The following is a 20,408-nucleotide window of genomic DNA, read 5'->3' as shown; positions in this document are numbered from 1 at the left end:
ACAGGGCTGTAGTGGTGCAAAAATGTGGTTACAAAGCACGGATCCACATGGATCCTCAGGATCTTTGCATTGGGTCACCCCAAATTCACCATCAGATCACATAGCATGTCCATGGCTACAGCCTGCACCAAAAAAATCACGCACCCACTGTTGCCTGGGGCTGCAATGGTGCAAAAACGTGGTTACAAAGCACAGATCCACATGGATTCTCAGGATCTTTGCATTGGGCTACCCCAAACTCACCGTCAAATCACATGTCTGTGGCCACAGCATGAAGCACAAAAATGATACATTCACTGTTTCATTCAGAATTTTTTTTTCTTGTTTTCCTCCTCTAAAAACTATGTGCGTGTTATGGTCAGGTGCGTGTTATCGAGCGAAAAATACGGTATTTATCTACTTGCACTTTTGACGTGCTTTCAAAGCACATAGCTTCTCCAAATGAGTCATGGGAAGTGTAGTTTATCCCTCATGGAGCTACAATTCCCAGCACCACCACCACCACCACTACTACTACTCCTACTACTAGTATTATTATTAGATACCTCCCTATGATTTTTTTAAGGTAAGTACAAGTTGAAAACAAAATAGAGCAAAACAGATGCAAAGGCTGAACTATTAATATAATAGGCTTAACATGGGTCTGTAACCACGCATGATGATAATCTTAACACTTTCTTTCCTCTTTATATTTTCTTAACAGGGCGTCTTTTCACGTGCTTTTCAGATGAGGAAATACAGTGGTACCTTGGGTTAAGTACTTAATTCGTTCTGGAGGTCCATTCTTAACCTGAAACTGTTCTTAACCTGAAGCACCACTTTAGCTAATGGGGCCTCCTGCTGCCGCCGCGCCGCCAAAACACGATTTCTGTTCTCATCCTGAAGCAAAGTTCTTAACCCGAGGTACTATTTCTGGGTTAGCGGAGTCTGTAACCTGAAGCGTATGTAACCTGAAGCGTATGTAACCCAAGGTACCACTGTAACTCAGAGTGCTCGTAGTTTGGTGTACACATTATCCTCATTTTATATCATCATTGTTGTTGTTCCTGCTTTTCACCAGCAGGTCCCAGGGCAGGTTGCAACCACTTAAAAGTCGGTATTAAAAATAGTATTAAAATAAATTACAGTAACAGGAATAAGTAGGTCCTGAAAATTCATACTTCAGGAGGCCAATGCCAGTGTAAAGAGGTGCATCTTTAAGGTAAAGGTAAAGGGACCCCTGACCATTAGGTCCAGTCGTGGCCGACTCTGGGGTTGCGGCGCTCATCTCGCTTTATTGGCCAAGGGAGCCGGCGTACAGCTTCCGGGTCATGTGGCCAGCATGACTAAGCCGCTTCTGGCGAACCAGAGCAGCGCATGGAAACGCCGTTTACCTTCCCGCCGGAGCGGTACCTATTTATCTACTTGCACTTTGACGTGCTTTCGAGCTGCTAGGTTGGCAGGAGCAGGGACCGAGCAACAGGAGCTCACCCCATCACGGGGATTCGAACCACCGACCTTCTGATCAGCAAGTCCTAGGCCAAAAGGTGTATAGTTAAGGTGCCAGACGCACCTTTGTAGGGAATGAATTCCATGACTTAGGGCTGCCACATCCTCTCCAGGGTCACCACTACCCCAAACTTCTGAAGGTGGTGGAACTACCAAGAGAGCCCCCTGCTTCAAATGAACAGTGGGCATGTGACTTCTGAAAGGTGAGCGGGACGAGATATGCTCAAAAGGTCTCCATTTTCTTCCAGCCCTTTGCGGGAGCAAGGTGGCTCATTAGGAGCTCTCCACGGTGCTGAAATGGCTAATCTGCCTTAGGACTTGGTAGAGCTCAGCTGTAATTCCTACAGGGGCTTATAGGAGACTCACCGGCTTTCCTCTGGAATGTGGAGGGCCATCATGATGTTAGGCTCTGTACACTCAACCATCCACCCATGCCGGTCGCTGAAACGGGCAACTTCCACCCGCAGGAACTCATTGGGCATACGGCTCCAGGTCATCGGTGTCAGCATCTGAATGGCAAGCCGTGGGGGGCACTGGGGTTCCGGGTTCTTCCGCTCACTGCGGAACATGGCAGCTGAGATGGGCATGATGTTCTGCCAGGGGAGGAGAAGGGAGACAGAAGAATGTGGTCACTCTGAATGTCACAACTGCAAGCTTCCCTCCGTTCTAAAATACTGTTACAGTTTTGAGGGGAGGTCAGTTTGGATATCTGTGGCTCCCTTCCAAGCCTGTGACCCAGTATGCAGTGCAGGTTAGAATCTAGCAGAAGAAGGAACTGAGCCAGTCAGACTCGTTTCTTTGTTAAGATAATGCCCTCAGCTGGCCAGCTAAGTACTTCCTTTTATATGGCTAAATAAGTTGCCCTGTTGCTATAGAAACAAAAGGATGGGCCTTCTCCCACCTCATCTGGCTGGATGCCATGTGATCCTAGGATGGAGAACAGCAGGTGGATGCTGTTTGTGAGAAGGTTTGGGCTGATGCTGGAAGCTGGAGACACAAAGGCTTGCCTTACTCTGTGCTGTACCCAGAGCTATGGTCTGGGAACTTAATGTGGAGGCAAGATCTGTTGGGTTGTTAATGCTGTGAGGTCTTCCATTCTATGCATTACATTCTATGTAAAAAAGTAAAGGTAAAGGGACCCCTGACCATTAGGTCCAGTCGTGACCGACTCTAGAGTTGCAGCGCTCATCTCGCTTTATTGGCCAAGGGAGCCGGCGTACACCTTCCGGGTTGTGTGGCCAGCATGACTAAGCCGCTTCTGGCGAACCAGAGCAGCGCACGGAAACGCCATTTACCTTCCCGCCGGAGCGGTACCTATTTATCTACTTGCACTTTGACGTGCTTTCGGACTGCTAGGTTGGCAGGAGCAGGGACTGAGCAACGGGTGCTCACCCCGTCGCGGGGATTCGAACCACCGACCTTCTGATCAGCAAGTCCTAGGCTCTGTGGTTTAACCCACAGCCCCACCAATATGCCCTGCTAAGGTTGTATTGATATGCAAATGCAACCATATATCATGAAGACACCACAGTCTCCATTCACCTTCATTTCAAGGAAACCGAACCCTGGATAAGGGTTGGAACCCTTAGAGTCCCTCATGGCTCAGCGATTGAGATGTATGCAAAAACAATACTATTTGGCGGTTTGGGCCTTACCTTCAGCTTGCCCAGTTCAAACTGGATTACGTTCTGGCTTGTTGGGAGGGCAACGACAGCAGGAAACAGCTTCGTGTTTGGCTCCACCTGCAGTGCGACAGGTGTGTAAGATGACGCAGTAAAACACATAGGAAAAAGGTTTCAACTTGTAACTTTTTCTCTCAATGAATGCTGGGAATTGTGGCATTGCAAGGATGCCTAGTACCCTTTTGCCAGGATGCTGAGTCAGGTCAATATTTTGTTTATTTTTAGTTACAGGTAGGTAGCCATGTTGGTCTGCCATAGTTGAAACAAAATAAAATAAATAAAATAAAATAAAAATAATAAAAAAAATCCTTCCAGTAGTACCTTAGAGACCAGCTAAGTTAGTTAGTCTTCAAGGTGCTACTGGAAGGAATTTTTGTTTTGTTTTGTTTTGTTTATTTTTAATGTATTTAAAACAATTATATATACCAGCTTTTATCAAGTATTTCAGGGCAGTTTATTTTTTATTTTTTGTAACTACATTCAAGCAATTCAGAGAGTATTGGTCCTGCAGTCTCTGACACGCACATACGCCTGACATTTTTGGCCATTACGCTAAATCATACACACCAGGTAAAGTAGTTTAAGTCTGTGGCGTTGGAGAACCCTTAAAATTGGTGGTTTCACAGCCCCTGAATCTAGCAGCGATCCACTGTACCTCAGGCTGAGGGATAGGAGCCCCCAGAGAAATCTCTAAGAGCATCACAGTCTATTGGGCCAGAGCCTGAACCCTCACGGACACCTTCCCATGAAGAACCAGATGCTTCCAACTGCACATCACCAGTCTGGTGGTGCAGGGAACACACCAGGAGGCAGTGTATGGGAGAGAGAAGAGTTGCCCGCCTTTAGGGCAGAGGGTTGGGCCTTAAAGGCTCTGTAGTTCTCCACAAGCCTGGAGGATGTAGTCTGGAGACAGAGGATTATATTGTCCACTCACAACCTTTGCTGGAAGGGTTGGCAACTTTCAACCTGGCTGAAGCTTGCATCGGTTCAGAACATGGCAGGTGCATATAACAGGCATCCTTGACCATGCTCTAGAAAGAGGACTGTTTTCTGAGAGCCTCAAAGGAGAATATAGAAGCTCCAGCCAACAATTCCCCTCTTGTGTGTCTCCAGTGTCGGTGGTTGGAGGTTGAAAATGGAGGTTGCATTAAGTTATCCTTATCAACAGTTTCACAACTATTTTAAAATCCCATTTAAAGACTATCTAAAGCCAGCATCCATCCCCACACCTTGTGGCGGCAAGTTCCTTAAATTAAATATGCACTGTATGATGACCACCTCTCTGTACTCCACAGTGTCCTGAAAAATGTGTTCTGCCCTTCCACCCAGAAGGTGCCCCACTCACCTGGAAGAAAGTGTTGACCTCTTTCCCGTTGGCTGTAAAGGTCATGAGGCCAGTTGCCAGGTCAACGAGGCAGCCAATCACCAGGTCCACGGTGCTGACCCGAGTCTGCTGGGTACTGGAGACGAAGTCCCCTCCCCACACCATGTAGCAACTGCTTCGCTTGATGCTACGAAAGGGAGAAACAGTTGAAGAGTCCTTCTGACCAAGACCTTCTTGAGGTACCACTAAGCCCTGGAAAGCAAGGCTTCCCCAACCTGGTGCCCTCCACATGTTGCTGAACTGCAATTCTCATCACCCCTCTTGTCTGTAGCCTCTTTTTGTGCTCATCCTTTTGGCGGAGTGAAGGAATGGGTTCCCAAAACCTAAAACCTGACTGGGCAGTCAGTCTGAAACGGGCCCACAAATCCACATTTTTTCCTTCTCCAAGGGAGCATTTCTAAAATGATTTAACTTGAGCTCTTGAGCCAAAACCCAGCTGTATAAACAAGTGCTCAAAGCTCTCTCCTTTATCAGTCCGTGACGCCTAATGAATGGCCTTGTCCATTCCAAAGTGGAGCAGGGATGAGGCATCTGGGTCTTATCTTACACTGAGGCACAGACCTTGTCAGCCACCCGGGAATGGCGCCAGGAGTTGGTGACCTCTTGCTCCAAGATAAGAGTATAGGAACAGGAACAGGAACACCCTTTTATGGTCAAGAGTACAGGAAGAGGAAACCCTTTTATGGTTAAGAGTACCAGAGCAGGAACATCCGTGATGTCAACCTGCATGTATAAGCTGACGTGGTTGGATTCCTGGGGAAGGGGGGAGAGGGTGCCTGGAGGATATATATACTGCATGAAATCTCTCATTTCTTTGGACTTGCTGTGGACTGACCACGCAAGTGCCTTCTGCTATCCGGAGAGCAGAATAAACTCTTTCTCTGAATCAACCTCGGTGTCATTTGACTTCCTTCCTCCCTCCCGGGAACAACGCAGACCCCACCAGTCGGTAAAGTCTAATAAGGCTACAGATCAGTCCTTTTATAAACATTTATGGATGAGCATTTGAGGTCCTTGTTTTATCTCTGTCAGACCTTTCAACCTTCACTCCCAATCAACAAAAACACAGGCCTGAGGAAATGTTTATGACAGACTCACAAGGCAAAGGGAACCCGGCTAGCTCTCACCTGTCGTGGATGTTTCCTTTGTCATCACCCATGGTGACAGTGACGTTGCGCACCTTGGTGAGGTCAAAGTTCATGTCGTGCTGGTGGTAGTCAGGTGTGACCCAGCCTACCCAGACACAGGTAGGCTCCTGGCCCGCAAAGATCCGAACTGAGTAGTAATACTGTAAGGAGAAAGGCCTAATGACAAACTGTGGTTTGCTTAAGCTAGGAAGCAATTCCTCCTATGGTGCAAGTTGAAGAAAGAGAGGAGCTATGCACAGGATTTTTGAACTCAAAACATTTCCCCAAGCATCCCATCTCTGGGAGAAGGCCGCATGCTCTGAAACTGGTCCGTGAATTGTGCTTTAGCCCCACCCAGAAAAAAGATGCCCTCGACATGTAGCAAAGCACACCTGAGCACCCCAAAGTAAAGGAGGAATCTCTGCTTCTATCAAGAGATTGCATGTCAAGCCTCACAAAGAGCCAAGTCCTTGTTACCGTTGTGGTGTTCATGATGATCTCGGGGTCATCTCGGTTATCTGGAACCACCTCCTCTTCCAGCCGAGGTACGGTGGGGACGACTGGAGGAGGGCTGATGAAAGTGGTGGCTTTCTTGGCTTTGAACAGGAAACTGGAGACGTGGGAGAGAGGGAGCATGGTCAGAAACGGAAGCTGGCGCTGCATCCAAATAACCAGACCTCATTCTCTCCAAGGCTGCCATCTTTGCTTTCCTTGGATTAAAGTGCATTACTGACCTGAATGGGACTTACTTCTGAATCAATCTGCATTGGACCACATTGTTTAAACACGCAAGAGGCACTTTCACACAGCAGCGCACTGGGGCCTTGTCGCTGCTTACACATGAATGTTTTGCACAGTACTACCCACATGCCATCATGCTCATATGGCCGGTAAGGTAAAGGTAAAGGGACCCCTGACCGTTAGGTCCAGTCGTGGCCGACTCTGGGGTTGCGGCGCTCATCTCGCTTTACTGGCTTAGGGAGCAGGCGTACAGCTTCCGGGTCATGTGGCCAGCATGACTAAGCCGCTTCTGGTGAACAAGGGCAGTGCACGGAAACGCCGTTTACCTTCCCACCGGAGCGGTACCTATTTATCTACTTGCACTTTGACATGCTTTCAAACTGCTAGGTTGGCAGGAGCTGGGACCGAGCAACGGGAGCTCACCCCGTCGCGGGGATTAGAACCGCCAGCCTTCTGACTGGCAAGTCCTAGGCTCTGTGGTTTAACCCACAGTGCCACCAGCGTCCCCCATATGTCCAGTAGTTTCTCCTAAAAGTTCCTAACTTTAATAAATAAACTGAACTCCACAGTAACTCAGAACAGGGCTTTTAGCATGGCTGACCCCTGTTCTGCAGAATAGCATTCCTGTTCAGACGCGACAAGCACTCACTAACTGCACTTTCCGGAAACAGCTGAAGACATGCTTGTTCAAACAGGATTTCCTAGTAGGACAAATGGGTCTTAAAAACCAATGTCCACCTGTTAGGGTTTTAGTCTTCTTTTAAATGCGGTGAGGGGGTCAGTGACTCTGTGCTGGACACCAGGGCATAGCTTTCTCCCCTGGCTTGCCCCACCCTCCAGCCCTAGGAGCCTTCAGAAAGGAGCTGCTTCATGAAATGTTGACTTGATCTATTAGTGAGCTGTACTGTTCAGTTACATGTTTTTATATGTCAAATGAACCGTTAATTAATGATTATTAATTTTGTAGCGTTGTGTTGCAGTGACATTATATGGCTCACGGTGTATAATTATTGCATCACTTCGTTTAGTTTCTGAACTGCTTTGAGCACAGATTTACTTGCAGAAAAAGCGGTTTAAAAGTAAAACAACGACCTGCGGTTTTGTGCTTCTAACTGTTTTAAAAATCGCCTTAAGCAGTTGGTTTGGAAGCCCATCCTATATTATCTTCCCATTTGATAGAGATTTGCCATTCCTTCAGAAAATCCGATATATAAAACAAACGTGCCACATAAAGGGTAAATCTGAATTAAATGGGGGAGGGAGGGATGAGGTGGCAGTCTCATGGGAAGCCAAGCATGCTGCTGCATGTTCTTTGGAGCAAAGTTGGGATATAAATGTACCGTATTTTTCGCTCTATAAGACGCACTTTTCCCCTCCTAAAAAGGGGAAATGTGTGTGCGTCTTATGGAGCGAGTGCAGGCGGGAGGCTCTGCTCAGCGCTCCCTTTAAAGAGCCGCATGGAGCATGTGTGCGGCTCTTGGGGGCTTTTCCCCGAGGAGGGAGAAGGGCTGCCCTTCTCCCTGCTCGGGGAAAAGCCCCCAAGAGGATGAAGGCTCCTCTTGCCCGGGAGAGGCTGCACGCGGCTATCCCATAAGCCAGGACGGCCAGCGGGATCGCTGAGCTGCGATCCCGCTAGCTGTCCTGGCTTCTGGCACAGCCGCGCACAGCCTCTTCTGGGCAAAGGGAGCCTTCATCCCGCTGCCTGGGAGAGGCTGCGCGTGGCTACCCCATAAGCCAGGACAGCAAGTGGGATCGCTGCGCTTGCAGTCCTGGCTTATGGGATTCAGAATATATTTTTCTTGTTTTCCTCTTCCAAAAACTAGGTGTGTCTTATGGTCTGGTGCGTCTTATAGAGCAAAAAATACGGTAATAACACAGGCAAGAAGGTGCTGAAGGAAAGCCATCTGAGGTCAGTGGGGTGCTCCCCACTCTCCCCAGGTGAGCACCTGCAACGGGCAAGAAGCTTTTCCTCCCCATGCCCCAACCCAGCCCTCACCCTCGCTTGGTCTTGCCCTTTTCCGTCGAAGCATCCTTTTCGTTCTCGGCCTTGGAGGCCTCCTTGGGGGGCTCCTTAGGAGCGCCTGGCGGAGCGGAGCCTTGCTTCTCCTTCTCGGCCTCTTCGGCCTCCTTGGGGCTGGCGGTTTTCTTCAGCTGCTCGTATTCCGAGTCGAGGTCGACGTCCTTGACCTCGTCCTCGGGGATGGTGAGGGCGTGCGTGAGGGGAGTGGTGCCCGCCGTGACCTTGAACTTCTCATCGAACTCCACGGGCATGCTGAGCCGAAGGAAGAGGAGCTCTACCACGGCGTTCTGCGAGCCGAACGTCCGGTGTGTCATCTTCAAGCACGGAGGGTTGTCCACGGTGCCGTCGATCCGGGACACCTGAAAATGGAGCACAGGGCGGCACGGGTTCACCTTACGGTTTCTCTTTCGCACAAGTCACTTGCAACCAAATCCGCATCCTTACCTGGTTCTGTGCCTAGAAACGCGGAACAAAAGGAAGTCTAGATGAGCCCTCAGAAAGTACCAACCGTAAGGGAATGGCAGAATATGCAGAAATGGCTCAACTGACAAATAGATTAAGGGGAAATACAAAACAATCATTTATGCAAAAATGGGATATGTTTAAGAAATACCTACAAAAATACAAAAATATAATGACACATCTATGGCAGCGTTTAAATGACCCTTGTGTAAATTAAATATTATTAAATAAGGAAAAATGGTACAATATGTTCTAAGAAAGTATGAGAAAATATAGTAAGAGTAAGCGAAGAAGTATAAGTACATTCAATGCTGTAAATGTAACTTACATCGGGAAGTCTATTTTGACATAATTTAGTTTATTCGATTTTTACTTTGGTTTATTTTTGTTTAGTTAGAAAGTATAAGAAAAGAGCACGTATAAGTACTAGTTTAAATCAATATTTAACTGTATACAGTGGTACCTCGGGTTACATACGTTTCAGGTTACAGACTCCGCTAACCGAGAAATAGTACCTCGGGTTAAGAACTTTGCTTCAGGATGAGAACAGAAATTGTGCTCCGGTGGTGCAGCAGCAGCGGGAGGCCCCATTAGCTAAAGTGGTGCTTCAGGTTAAGAACAGTTTCAGGTTAAGAATGGACCCCCAGAACGAATTAAGTACTTAACCTGAGGTACCACTGTAATTGGGATGTTGGGAAAGATGGAGGGCACAAGGAGAAGGGGACGACAGAGGACGAGATGGTTGGACAGTGTTCTCAAAGCTACCAGCATGAGTTTGACCAAACTGCGGGAGGCAGTGGAAGACAGGAGTGCCTGGCATGCTCTGGTCCATGGGGTCACAAAGAGTCGGACACGACTAAACGACTAAACAACAAACAACACCACTGTAATTATTTAAGGTTATTATTATTATTATTATTAGTTTTACCTTTTCTTTGTATGTGTATTTAAGATTGTGTATGATATCCTTGGATGTCAATTAATAATAATAACATTTTATATATATATAAAATGGGTGGCTCAGACGTGGGTCTCTCCACCCCCATCGTTCAGCCCGGACACCGGGGTCCATCTCCTGACGGCCTTCTGGCGGTTCCCTCACTGCGAGAAGCAAAGCTACAGGGAACCAGGCAGAGGGTCTTCTCGGTGGTGGCGCCCGCCCTGTGGAACAGCCTCCCATCAGATGTCAAAGACATAAACAACTACCTGACATTTAGAAGACATCTGAAGGCAGCCCTGTTCAGGGAAGCTTTTAATGTGTGACATTTTAATGTATTTTTAATCTTTTTTGGAAGCCGGCCAGAGTGGCTGGGGAAACCCAGCCAGGTGGGCGGGGTACAAATAATAAATTATTACAGTGGTACCTCGGGTTATGTACTTAATTAGTCTGTTCTTAACCTGAAACTGTTCTTAACCTGAAGCACCACTTTAGCTAATGGGGCCTCCTGCTGCTGCCGCGCCGCCGCCGCATGATTTCTGTTCCCATCCTGAAGCAAAGTTCTTAACCCGAGGTACTATTTCTGGGTTAGCAGAGTCTGTAACCTGAAGCATATGTAACCTGAAGTGTATGTAACCCAAGGTACCATTGTATTATTAATTATTATTATTATTATTAGTAGTAGTAGTAGTAGTGGGATGCGGGTGGCGCTGTGGGTGAAACCACAGAGCCTAGGGCTTGCTGATCAGAAGGTCGGCAGTTCGAATCCCCGTGACGGGGTGAGCTCCTGTTGCTCTGTCCCTGCTCCTGCCAACCTAGCAGTTCGAAAGCACCCCAAAAAGTGCAAGTAGATAAATAGGTACCACTCTGGCGGGAAGCTAAACGGCGTTTCCGTGCGCTGCTCTGGTTCGCCAGAAGCGGCTTAGTCGTGCTGGCCACATGACCCGGAGGCTGTACGCTGGCTCCCTCGGCCAGTAAAGCAAGATGAGCACTGCAACCCCAGAGTCGGCCATGACTGGACCTAATGGTCAGGGGTCCCTTTACCTTTACCTTTAGTAGTAGTAGTAGTATCCCCTTGGTAGCTCTGGCTCAGTGCTACTCTTGCCAAGCAGACATGGCTGCTTCCCTCTCTCCCCTGCCTCCTCACTGCCGCCCACTCTGTGCATGCCACTATTTGCCTCTCTCTGGAGCTCCATAACAACGCCAGTTCCTTTATCCTCCAAGGTCCTGGTCCCTTTTCCCCAACATTGAAGGAAGGTGAGGACAGGTGACCCCACCTAGGTCCGAAGTCACCCCCCCCCACCAAAGCAGGCTCAAAGCTTCTCAAAACTTTTCAAAATCATTTTCTCAGCAGCTAAGCATCAGAAACATTCCGCTCTGCTGTAACAAAGGTAGAGAACAGTCCATTGTTTCTCAGGCCTTTCTCATGTCTTCTGGCCTTGCTAAAGAACCACATTGCAACTTGCTTTCTGTCCGGGAACCATGCCAGAACAAGAGATTGAAACGTATCTGAACATGCTGAAAACCCCCTCGGCTTCTCATTCCCCCTTTCCTGGGAAGAGTCCAATAGTCCCAAGACAGCTTTCTGTACATGCTCAGGAACCTCAACATGGGGCAGGACTCCTGAGGGAGGAGAAAGGAGGAGGGAACTGGAAAGGGGTATATATGCTTGTGCACATGATTGTGAACTCGTGCGTGCTTTTTGTGACTTATCACACTTGCTCCTTCTACCAGTTCATGGATGGTAGAAATAAAAGCCTTTTCTCCGAAACTATTCCTTGAGTGTGTGTTGACTCCCACTTCCCTTTCCCAGGCGCAATATTTTCCCCACCCGAGGGCAAAGCCTCATAAGGCTACAACATGGCTTTGTCATATACCTTAAGGGTCTTCTCCCTCACGTTGTCTCTCCATGTTGAGGCAACAAGCCTGGAATCTTCCTCTGTCTCTCCTTACATTTACCTCAGAAACCAACCTCCCTCTTATCTTCCTCACAGGGTTCAAATTTTGAAGTGGACTGGCCTCCATTTTTTAAATTATATATATATAAATAGGGACGGCCATATAAGCACTCCTCCAATGACTCACTTTTTTATTATTTTATTTTATTTTATTTTATTTATGATTTTCAGTTTTATACATTTTAATGATTCCACAGTCATTTTAACATTTCAAAACCTGACTTCCTTCCCCCTCTTTCTGCGGTTCCTTAAATTTATTTTTAATACCTTCTGCATATCCAAATTAATTTGTTTCATTTATTCATCCGCTTTAAATATATACTCTTATAAAACTGCAGGTTATTACAATAATCCTGCCAGTGTTCTTATCTGTTTGCAGTTTGTTTGTAAATATTCAACGAACCACTTCCATTCTTTTATAAAAAGTTTGTTATCTTGGTTTCTTATTTTTCCGGTAGGTTTCGCCACCCCATGAACTCACTCCTCATCATGACTGGGCTAAATAGGCTCTCCTTATAATTTTGGTTCTATGTTACCACATCTCTGCAATTTGCTTTTTAAAAAACTGAATATTCTCCATGTGTGGTTCTGCTATTGCTTTGTATGGTTATGTGTTTGGTACATAGGTTGATGATAAATCAATTAAAAAAAGACATTAAAATACATATGATGGAATGTGATATTGAAATAGAAAAGAGAATTTTTACAAAATAGTAATGATAAATTAAAGCAAGATGTTTAACATAAAGGAAAATATGGAGAGGATTGGATGTCATAGGCTCGTGTAGTTGAAATTGTATGTATCTTTTGTATATTTTTATTGGAATCACTGAAATGAAGACGACTACGTGTTGTATATATATATATGGAAAATGAATAATAAAGCATTTATGGACTATGCAGAATTGGACAAATTAACAAGACGGATTTGAAACCTGCGGGACCAGAGATTCTTAGAAGACTGGAGTAAATATATGAACTATTTGAAAAGCAATTGTAATGAACAGATTATGCTAGTAGGACTGCAAGAAGTTCTGTAAGGAGGACTATTTGAAATATTGCAAGAAAGACTATGAGGAGAATTATTAGTTAATGATAATTAAGAGTAAAAGAGAAATTAAGAAATGCAGAATAAGTGATAAAGAACGGAAAATCATCAGAGGTGTTGATGGAAGTCTAAAATATTGTATAAGATAAGAAGTTATGCTATATGATTGTTGGAAATGATTTGTTAAAAAAACTAATAAAAATGTATAAATATATATATAAATATATTTATAATAATATATTATATTATTTAATTATATACTTAAATAATAAAGCATTTAAATGAAATAAATTTGGAAAAAAATCATTCCTCAAGTTCCCTCGCATTCCCACCCTCCAAGCTTTCATTCTGCCAAAGTATGCCCTCGGAAGTGAGGCGAAGGAAGTGTTCGCTCTTTTCCTCACAAACTGGGCTTCTAGAATGTTCTAGAATGTTCTAGAGTGTTCTAGAATGTTATCTGCAGGCATCGCTCTGCAAATCCCGTCTCTCTGGGGTGTCCCTCCCCCCCCCCAGGCCTCAGTTCGCGCAAGCGTGGCAAAGCTCACCTCATAATGAGGGTGCTCCGTGGGCACCGTGGAGAACTGGGGCAGGCTCTTGCTGAACCACATGGTGATGTCCCGCTTCATGTTGATGGCGAAGGGCTCAAAGCCTTCTTGCAGGCCGCAGATGGTGAAGTAGCGGAGGCTGCTGACATCTTGGCCCAGGTTGAGGCGCCCCACCTGGGACAAGCCCAAGCTGCACACCGGGATGAAACCTGCAAAGCCACACGGGGGGAGGGAATTAAAAAACCAATTTTCTTGGTGCCCATCACTAGAGCCCATCGGTCTGTCCCAGAGCTGCTTTGGATTAATGTTAATTATTGCACGGCTCAAGGAAAGACACAAGCACAGAATTTGGTACCGGGCTGGGCGCTAAGTTCTGCATCCAGGGATGTAGGAACAGGGGGCGGCGGGGAAATCCGCCCCAGGTACCATCATGAAGGGGTGTAACAAATTATCAAGGAACAATTATTGCCCTACTAAAGGTAAAGGTAAAGGGACCCCTGACCATTAAGTCCAGTCGCAGATGTCTCTGGGGTTGCGGTGCTCATCTCGCTTTCTTGGCCGAGGGAGCTGGCGTACAGCTTCCGGGTCATGTGGCCAGCATGACTAAGCCACTTCTGGCGAACCAGAGCAGCGCACGGAAACGCCGTTTACCTTCCCGCCAGAGCGGTACCTACTTATCTACTTGCACTTTGACGTGTTTTCGAACTGCTAGGTTGGCAGGAGCAGGGACTGAACAACTGGAGCTCACCCCATCACGGGGATTCGAACCGCCAACCTTCTGATCGGCAAGCCCTAGGCTCAGTGGTTTAACCCACAGCGCCACCCGCGTCCTACTAGGGCGGTTCATAAAAAACTTTTTTTTTAAAAAGGCCGGCTCCAAAAGGTCTTATTTTACTACGCTAGGGATTATATAGCTATATATGAAATTTCATGTATATCAGTTAATATCTTGACCACTTTTGGTGAACCATTTTTTGGTAAACCACCAGATCTGGACCCCGGGCCTTAGTTTGCCTACCCATGCACTAGAGCAGCCTTTCTCATCCTGTGGGTCCCCAGATGTTGTTGAACTACAACTCCCATCACCCCTAGTTAGCAAGGTCAGAGCTCAGGGATGATGGGAATTGTAGTCCAACAACATCTGGGGACCCACAGGTTGGGAACCGCTGCACTAGAGTGTTCTATTCTCCTTGTAGCTGACAAAGAAACCCTGCAAGTTCTTCATGTGGCCCATGAGCAAGAGAGAGAGATAGAGAGAGAGAGAACCTGAGTCCTCTACTTACCATCCCCGATCTCAATATCTTTGAAGGCCAACTCCGACCCCGAATCGCTGATCAGCATCTCCCCATTGAGCGTGAACATGATATTGTTGTCGGTGAGGTCTATCATGCAGCCCACCACGTCCCCCGGTTGCCACGGCCGGCCAAAAGGCTCGCTGCCCACGTGCCAGCGCTGGCCCTGAAGGATAGGAGGTTGGAAAAGGGGGGAAGGATCAGGTAACAGGTAGCAGGAAGGGGAGACACAAAGCAGGACTTGGCTAGCGGGGTCCACCCCCCAGGATGAGGGGGGTGCAGCCATAGCTGTCAACTTACAGATTTGAAAATAAGGGACCAGCAGTCTCGAAAATAATGGATCAGCAGCCAAAATAAGGGATCAACAATTACTTTGATAAAATACACATTTTGTTGCGTGCAAATGGCTTTAGGTACCTATTAGGTCCATAAATTACCATATAGCATATATTCAACACAAAAAAACAGCAACGATTTGTTGTTGACAAAGGACAGCTGGACATAGAAAGGGCCCCATTACCTTCAGTAGCTTATTTAAGGGACATCATCAATAAGGGACAGCAGTGGGACATGGCGCTGGGATAAGGGACTGTCCCACCAAATAAGGGACGCTTGACAGCTATGGGTGTAGCATACATTTAAAGAGCTCCGACAGCACTTTAAAACAGTCGTCACGGCTTTCCCCAAGGAATTGTGGGACCTGCCATTTGTTAAGACCCTGAAAGGCAACTTAAGGTAGAATTTGGGAGAGACCCCTGCTTGCAATTCTGAAGGGCTGTTGCCTGTCAGTGTGGACAACAGTGAACTAAATGGGGGAATAGTCTTACTTGGACCACGTATGACACACATTTAAAACCACATGATACAATTTTAAACAGTTATGGCTTCCCCTAAAGAATTCTGGGAGCTAAGGGTGTGGAGAGTTGTTGGAAGACCCCGTTCACCTCAAAGAGCAGGGGGTCAGCAAACTTTTTCAGCAGGGGGCTGGTCCACTGTCCCTCAGACCTTGTGGGGGGCTGGACTATATTTTGGGAAAAAAATGAATGAATTCCTATGCCTCACAAATAACCCAGAGGAGCATTTTAAATCGATCCCATCCTTGTCGCCAGTGTTAAGTTGTGGGTGAACATATCAGACGACACAGCGATTCTTCAAACAGCTCTTGTTTATTCACAGGCCAGAACAGAACTGAACTGAAGGGTTCAGCCAGCCTGCTTATATAGAGCTCCACTACAACGTAACTGTAACAACTTTCTGTAACTATCCAATCACTGAATGTCACTTTCGATCCCTTATTTGCATATGTGGACCTGAACTATCTACAGTATCCCCCTGCTGGCCCAGGATGAGAACTTCAGTACATAACAACATTCTACTCATGTAAAAACACACTGATTCCCAGACCGTCCATGGGCAGGATTTAGAATATGATTGGGCCAGATCCGGCCCCTAGGCCTAGGTCAAAGAGCCACAATTTCCAGAGTGTTTTAACTGTCAGTCACTCTTCCAAGCAGCTCTAGAAAAAGTACCTCTGAGAGAATAGGGAGCCTCCTAATAATTCTCAGCGCCTCTAACAAACTACAGCTCCCAGAATTCTTTGGGGGAAGCCACGACTGTTTAAAGCACCACAGGGGGCTGGACTAGAGGACCCTCGGGGTCCCTCCCAATGCTACAATCCTACGATTCTATTCTAAAGTGGCATCACAGAGCTTTGAACGTATGGTGCAAATGAGGCCGTAGTTCATCCCCTCTGACTCACCCGGTGTCCGTTGAAAACGTAGGAAAGCTCATCCGCTCCCAGTTCCACGTCAGGCCGCACGTTGGGTCGTGCCCAGCCTACTCGCATCTCTCCCGTTGTGACGGCCTCAAATTCAAAGTACCATTTGCCTGACTTCACTGCGTAGAACTGTTCGGCGCGGAAAATGCGGACCTTCTCTGATCGGCCCTTGGTCAGCTCCTGACCTGTTGAGGAGTCCCAGGAAGAAGTGAGGAGATACAGTGGTGATGTTGCCTACTTACAGATCTACAGGCTGTGGCACCCTGTTCTGTTCACTCTCCTCTAGGCAGAGAGCCCAGTCACACGTTCAGATGGATCACATAGCCCTGAGTATCTGAGATTGTACAACTCCAAGCTGCAGATGGGAGTCCAGATTGTTCTCCCTGACATCAGAACTTCCCCATATTTGGAACACGAGCATGTCCGGGACAAGATTTTAGCTTAAACTTGTTTTTGCATGCCAGCTTCTGCAAGCAGAAAGGTAATGCACATAGAAAACTAGCGTGCCAGGAAGAAAACTGGGTTAGAATGCCTCCTCTTTGAATTTGGGGATTTTGTGCATAAGGAGGTTTAAAAAGAAATACAGGGAAAGCAAACCTGCAATTCCACTCTTCTGCAGTCTCAGGTAGCACAATCTGCTACATTTATTTATTTGAAATATGATCTGAAAACATTCTAAACCTTTGCCTTTCCAGCTCAAATGTGCCTCCCCCAAAGGTTGCTTATAATATCCCTGCAATTGTATAGCAGCAATAAATAAACAGAAGAAGCTCATATGAGTTCATCAAATGCCCAGGCAACTAAAATCATCTAAAGCTGTCATTGAAAAGAGAGGAGCGGTGGCGTCAAACAAATAATTCTGGAAGGGTTTTCCGTAAATGAGGCACCACCACCCAAAAGGCTCTGCCCCCAGCCACCAACCACCTAGGCTCCAAAGGCACCGAGAGCACAGCTTTTAATAACTGTCTCATTAGCCAGACAGGCCTGTGTGCCTCTCCTAGCTGTACTGCCTGCTCTTATCAGCTCTCCCACTAAGACTGGCAGACGAGCAAACTCAGGGAAGCAGAAGGACGCTCACTGGCTTCCTGGTCTGGTGGTTCGATGTTGTATCCATAGCCGATTAGGGTGCGGACCGCTTCGCGCAGGCTGTCCCGGTTCGTTTTTTTCGTCCGCTCATCTAGCAGGCTGTAGGGCACCAGGCGGGGGTTGCGTTTGTTTTTGATGTCCTAAGAAGGGCACAGCACAAAACACACACATAAGACAGGCCCGTTTCCCAAAACCCATAGCTGTCAACTTACAGATTTGAAAATAAGGGACCAGCAGCCAAAATAAGGGACCTGCAGCCTCACCTGTTCCAGGCACTCCAGTCTTCCTGTCCTCCTGCAGTCTGGTCAAACTCATGCTGGTAGCTTCGAGAACACTGTCCAACCAACTTTGTAACCAGAGGTTCAACTGAATAGAATCTGAATCACATGCACCACAAGGCCTATGCAGCCTCAACTTAAGATGGCTCCCCGGCCTGGCTTTGCACTGCAAAGTTTGCAGCAGCACGTGCAACAAAATGGCATCCAGCATTCAAAAACCCCCTCAGCTTGCATTAACTAGCCACACACAAGGCATGCAAGCTCCACCCCCCAGTCGTTCTTAGACTTCTTATTGGGTGAGCAACACAGCCAAGCAACACAGTTGGAGCCTCCCTCCTCCCTGGCCAGCAGGGAGGGAGGGAGAGGAGCTGCTTCCTTTGAAATTTAAGGGACATCATTTAAGGGACATTTAAGGGACATCCATCAATAAGGGACAGCAGCGGGACATGGCGCTGGAATAAGGGACTGTCCCTTCAAATAAGGGACATTTGACAGCTATGAAAACCACACCCACCTGTCCATCAGCTGGCATCCGCAGGTGATGTCAACTGACGGGTGGGTGAAGGGAGGGATCAATCCTGCCGGGTGCTGCTTCACCGGTGCAGGGAACGTGCTGTCGAAGCAGATCCCTCTCCCAGCCCACAGCTCAGCTTTGATGGGTGGACTGGATCGCACCCCTATTAGTCACCTGACGTCATCATGACATCAGAGGACAGGCAGGAAAGTTGGATGGGTGGAGAAAACCATCTGGCCCACTGAGCCAAGAAGGTTCCCCATCCCTGGTATACGCCACACAACATAAACACAGGTATCCTTTATGTTGAGCAAAGTATGCCTGACTAGAAAGGTGGAAGGAGCAGAATAGGACTCAGGAATCCTGGCTCTCAGCTTCTCTTTCTGTCTTAAGTCAGAACATCTGACTCCTGTGACACAATGGCCATTACATTTTTCTTTCTTTTCTTTTTTTAAATTTATACCCTGCCCTCCCCAGCCAGAGCCAGGCTCAGGGCGGCTAACACCAGCAAAATTACAATAAAAAAATAATAGGGGAGGGGAAAAAAAACAATTTAAAATACAGGTTAAAAATACAATTTAAAATGCAGCCTCATTTTAATAATAGCCCATAGATCAAAACCATAAGGAGAGGGAAACATAAGGGTCAGACTGAGTCCAAACCAAAGGCCAGGCATAACAGCTCCATCTTGCAGGCCCTGCGGAAAGATGTCAAGTCCCGCAGGGCCCTGGTCTCTGGTGACAGAGCGTTCCACCAAGTCGGGGCCAGTCCTGAAAAGGCCCTGGCCCTAGTTGAGACCAATCTAACCACCTTGCGACTTGGGACCTTCAAAATGTTGTCATTTGTGGACCTTAAGGTCCTCTGCGGGGCATACCAGGAGAGGCGGTCCCGTAGGTACGTGGGTCCTAGGCTGCATAGGGCTTTAAAGGTCAAAACCAGCACCTTAAACCTGACCCTGTACTCCATCGGGAGCCAGTGCAGTTGGTAAAGCACTGGGTGAATGTGATCCCGCAGCAAGGACCCCGTAAGGAGCCTTGCCGCGGCATTCTGCACCCGCTGGCGTTTCTGGGTCAGCTTCAAGGGCAGCCCTGCATAGAGCGAGTTACAATAATCAAGCATGGAGGTGACTCTTGCATGGATCACTGTGGCCAGATCAGGGCGAGAAAGGTAAGGGACCAACTGCTTAATACGGCGGAGATGGAAAAATGCCACCTTTGCTGTGGCTGCAACCTGCGCCTCCATGGAAAGGGAGGCGTTGAAGGTTACACCCAAGTTCTTGACAGAAGGCGCTGGCACTAATTGAGCCCCCGCAAGAGATGGGAGTTGGCTACCTCTGGTTTGACTTTAAGCTTTCCTTCCTCCCCTGTCACCTAGAACCCTGCCAGGTTCTGGGTTGTAGCCTTTGCTAAGCATCGCTCTCATGCCAACTGGTATACCATACCTGCACAACACTATAGGTCCAGCCCTGCTGGACACGATCTCTTGCCCAGACATTGTGCCCATTCTCTGCCAGTTTGTCCACCAGGGTGTTCTGGGCCGGAGTTAACTTGATGTGGTTGAGATCCAGCGGCGCTGGTTTGTAGCCATTGGACATCATGTACCTGTCAAGAGGATCAAAGCAGGGTTTTAGAGCAAGACGAATGCCCCCCAAAGCCTTTCTTTCCACCTATTCACAGCCACTGAGCTATTTGGGACAGCATTCCCCTCGCCTTCACCAGCTCATTTGCCCATCCGGACAAATAAACAATTCCGCATCTGCTCGGTGGGAAAACAGGCCAGCAAATCAACTGTCCCGTCTCAAAATGGTAAGCCAGCATTGCATAGCCAGGGCTGCAATTCATAATTGTGCACCAAGCACTCCCACCAAAGCCAGTTCTTTGCACGTTTGTGTTCTTCATCAGCTTGGATGGTAAACAGAGCCAAGGGATGGGCAGCTGGCAAAAGCCGCAAGTCTGCATTTTGTAACGCTCTTAAGGCAGAACAGACTCTGTCTGTAGGTATCAGGTGGCACCAAGAACTAGTCTTTCATATATTTTATGTGTTTGGATTATTAATGTACCTGGATGACT

The 20,408-nt window shown here is 47.4% G+C and overlaps 1 protein-coding gene across 12 annotated transcripts in view; it reads right to left on the bottom strand.

The window, feature by feature from the left end:
• Window positions 1-20,408, bottom strand: part of RYR1 (ryanodine receptor 1) — a 204,767-nt gene that overhangs the window by 111,010 nt on the left and 73,349 nt on the right. For all 12 annotated transcript variants that reach the window (XM_081018547.1, XM_081018554.1, XM_081018555.1 and 9 more), the window contains 11 exons: window positions 19,781-19,940; window positions 17,540-17,687; window positions 16,444-16,646; window positions 14,676-14,850; window positions 13,393-13,601; window positions 8,419-8,801; window positions 6,159-6,291; window positions 5,682-5,842; window positions 4,516-4,681; window positions 3,144-3,230; window positions 1,855-2,081 (listed from right to left, as the gene is read on the bottom strand). In XM_081018547.1, the coding sequence (XP_080874673.1) occupies window positions 1,855-2,081; window positions 3,144-3,230; window positions 4,516-4,681; window positions 5,682-5,842; window positions 6,159-6,291; window positions 8,419-8,801; window positions 13,393-13,601; window positions 14,676-14,850; window positions 16,444-16,646; window positions 17,540-17,687; window positions 19,781-19,940 (2,052 nt within the window). The remainder of the gene's footprint in view (window positions 1-1,854; window positions 2,082-3,143; window positions 3,231-4,515; window positions 4,682-5,681; window positions 5,843-6,158; window positions 6,292-8,418; window positions 8,802-13,392; window positions 13,602-14,675; window positions 14,851-16,443; window positions 16,647-17,539; window positions 17,688-19,780; window positions 19,941-20,408) is intronic.

The sequence above is a fragment of the Podarcis pityusensis genome, assembly GCF_964106645.2.
Source record: "Podarcis pityusensis genome assembly, chromosome: 8".
In the NCBI taxonomy this organism is placed as follows: domain Eukaryota; kingdom Metazoa; phylum Chordata; class Lepidosauria; order Squamata; family Lacertidae; genus Podarcis; species Podarcis pityusensis.
This window is presented reverse-complemented; position numbering and strand designations above follow the sequence as displayed.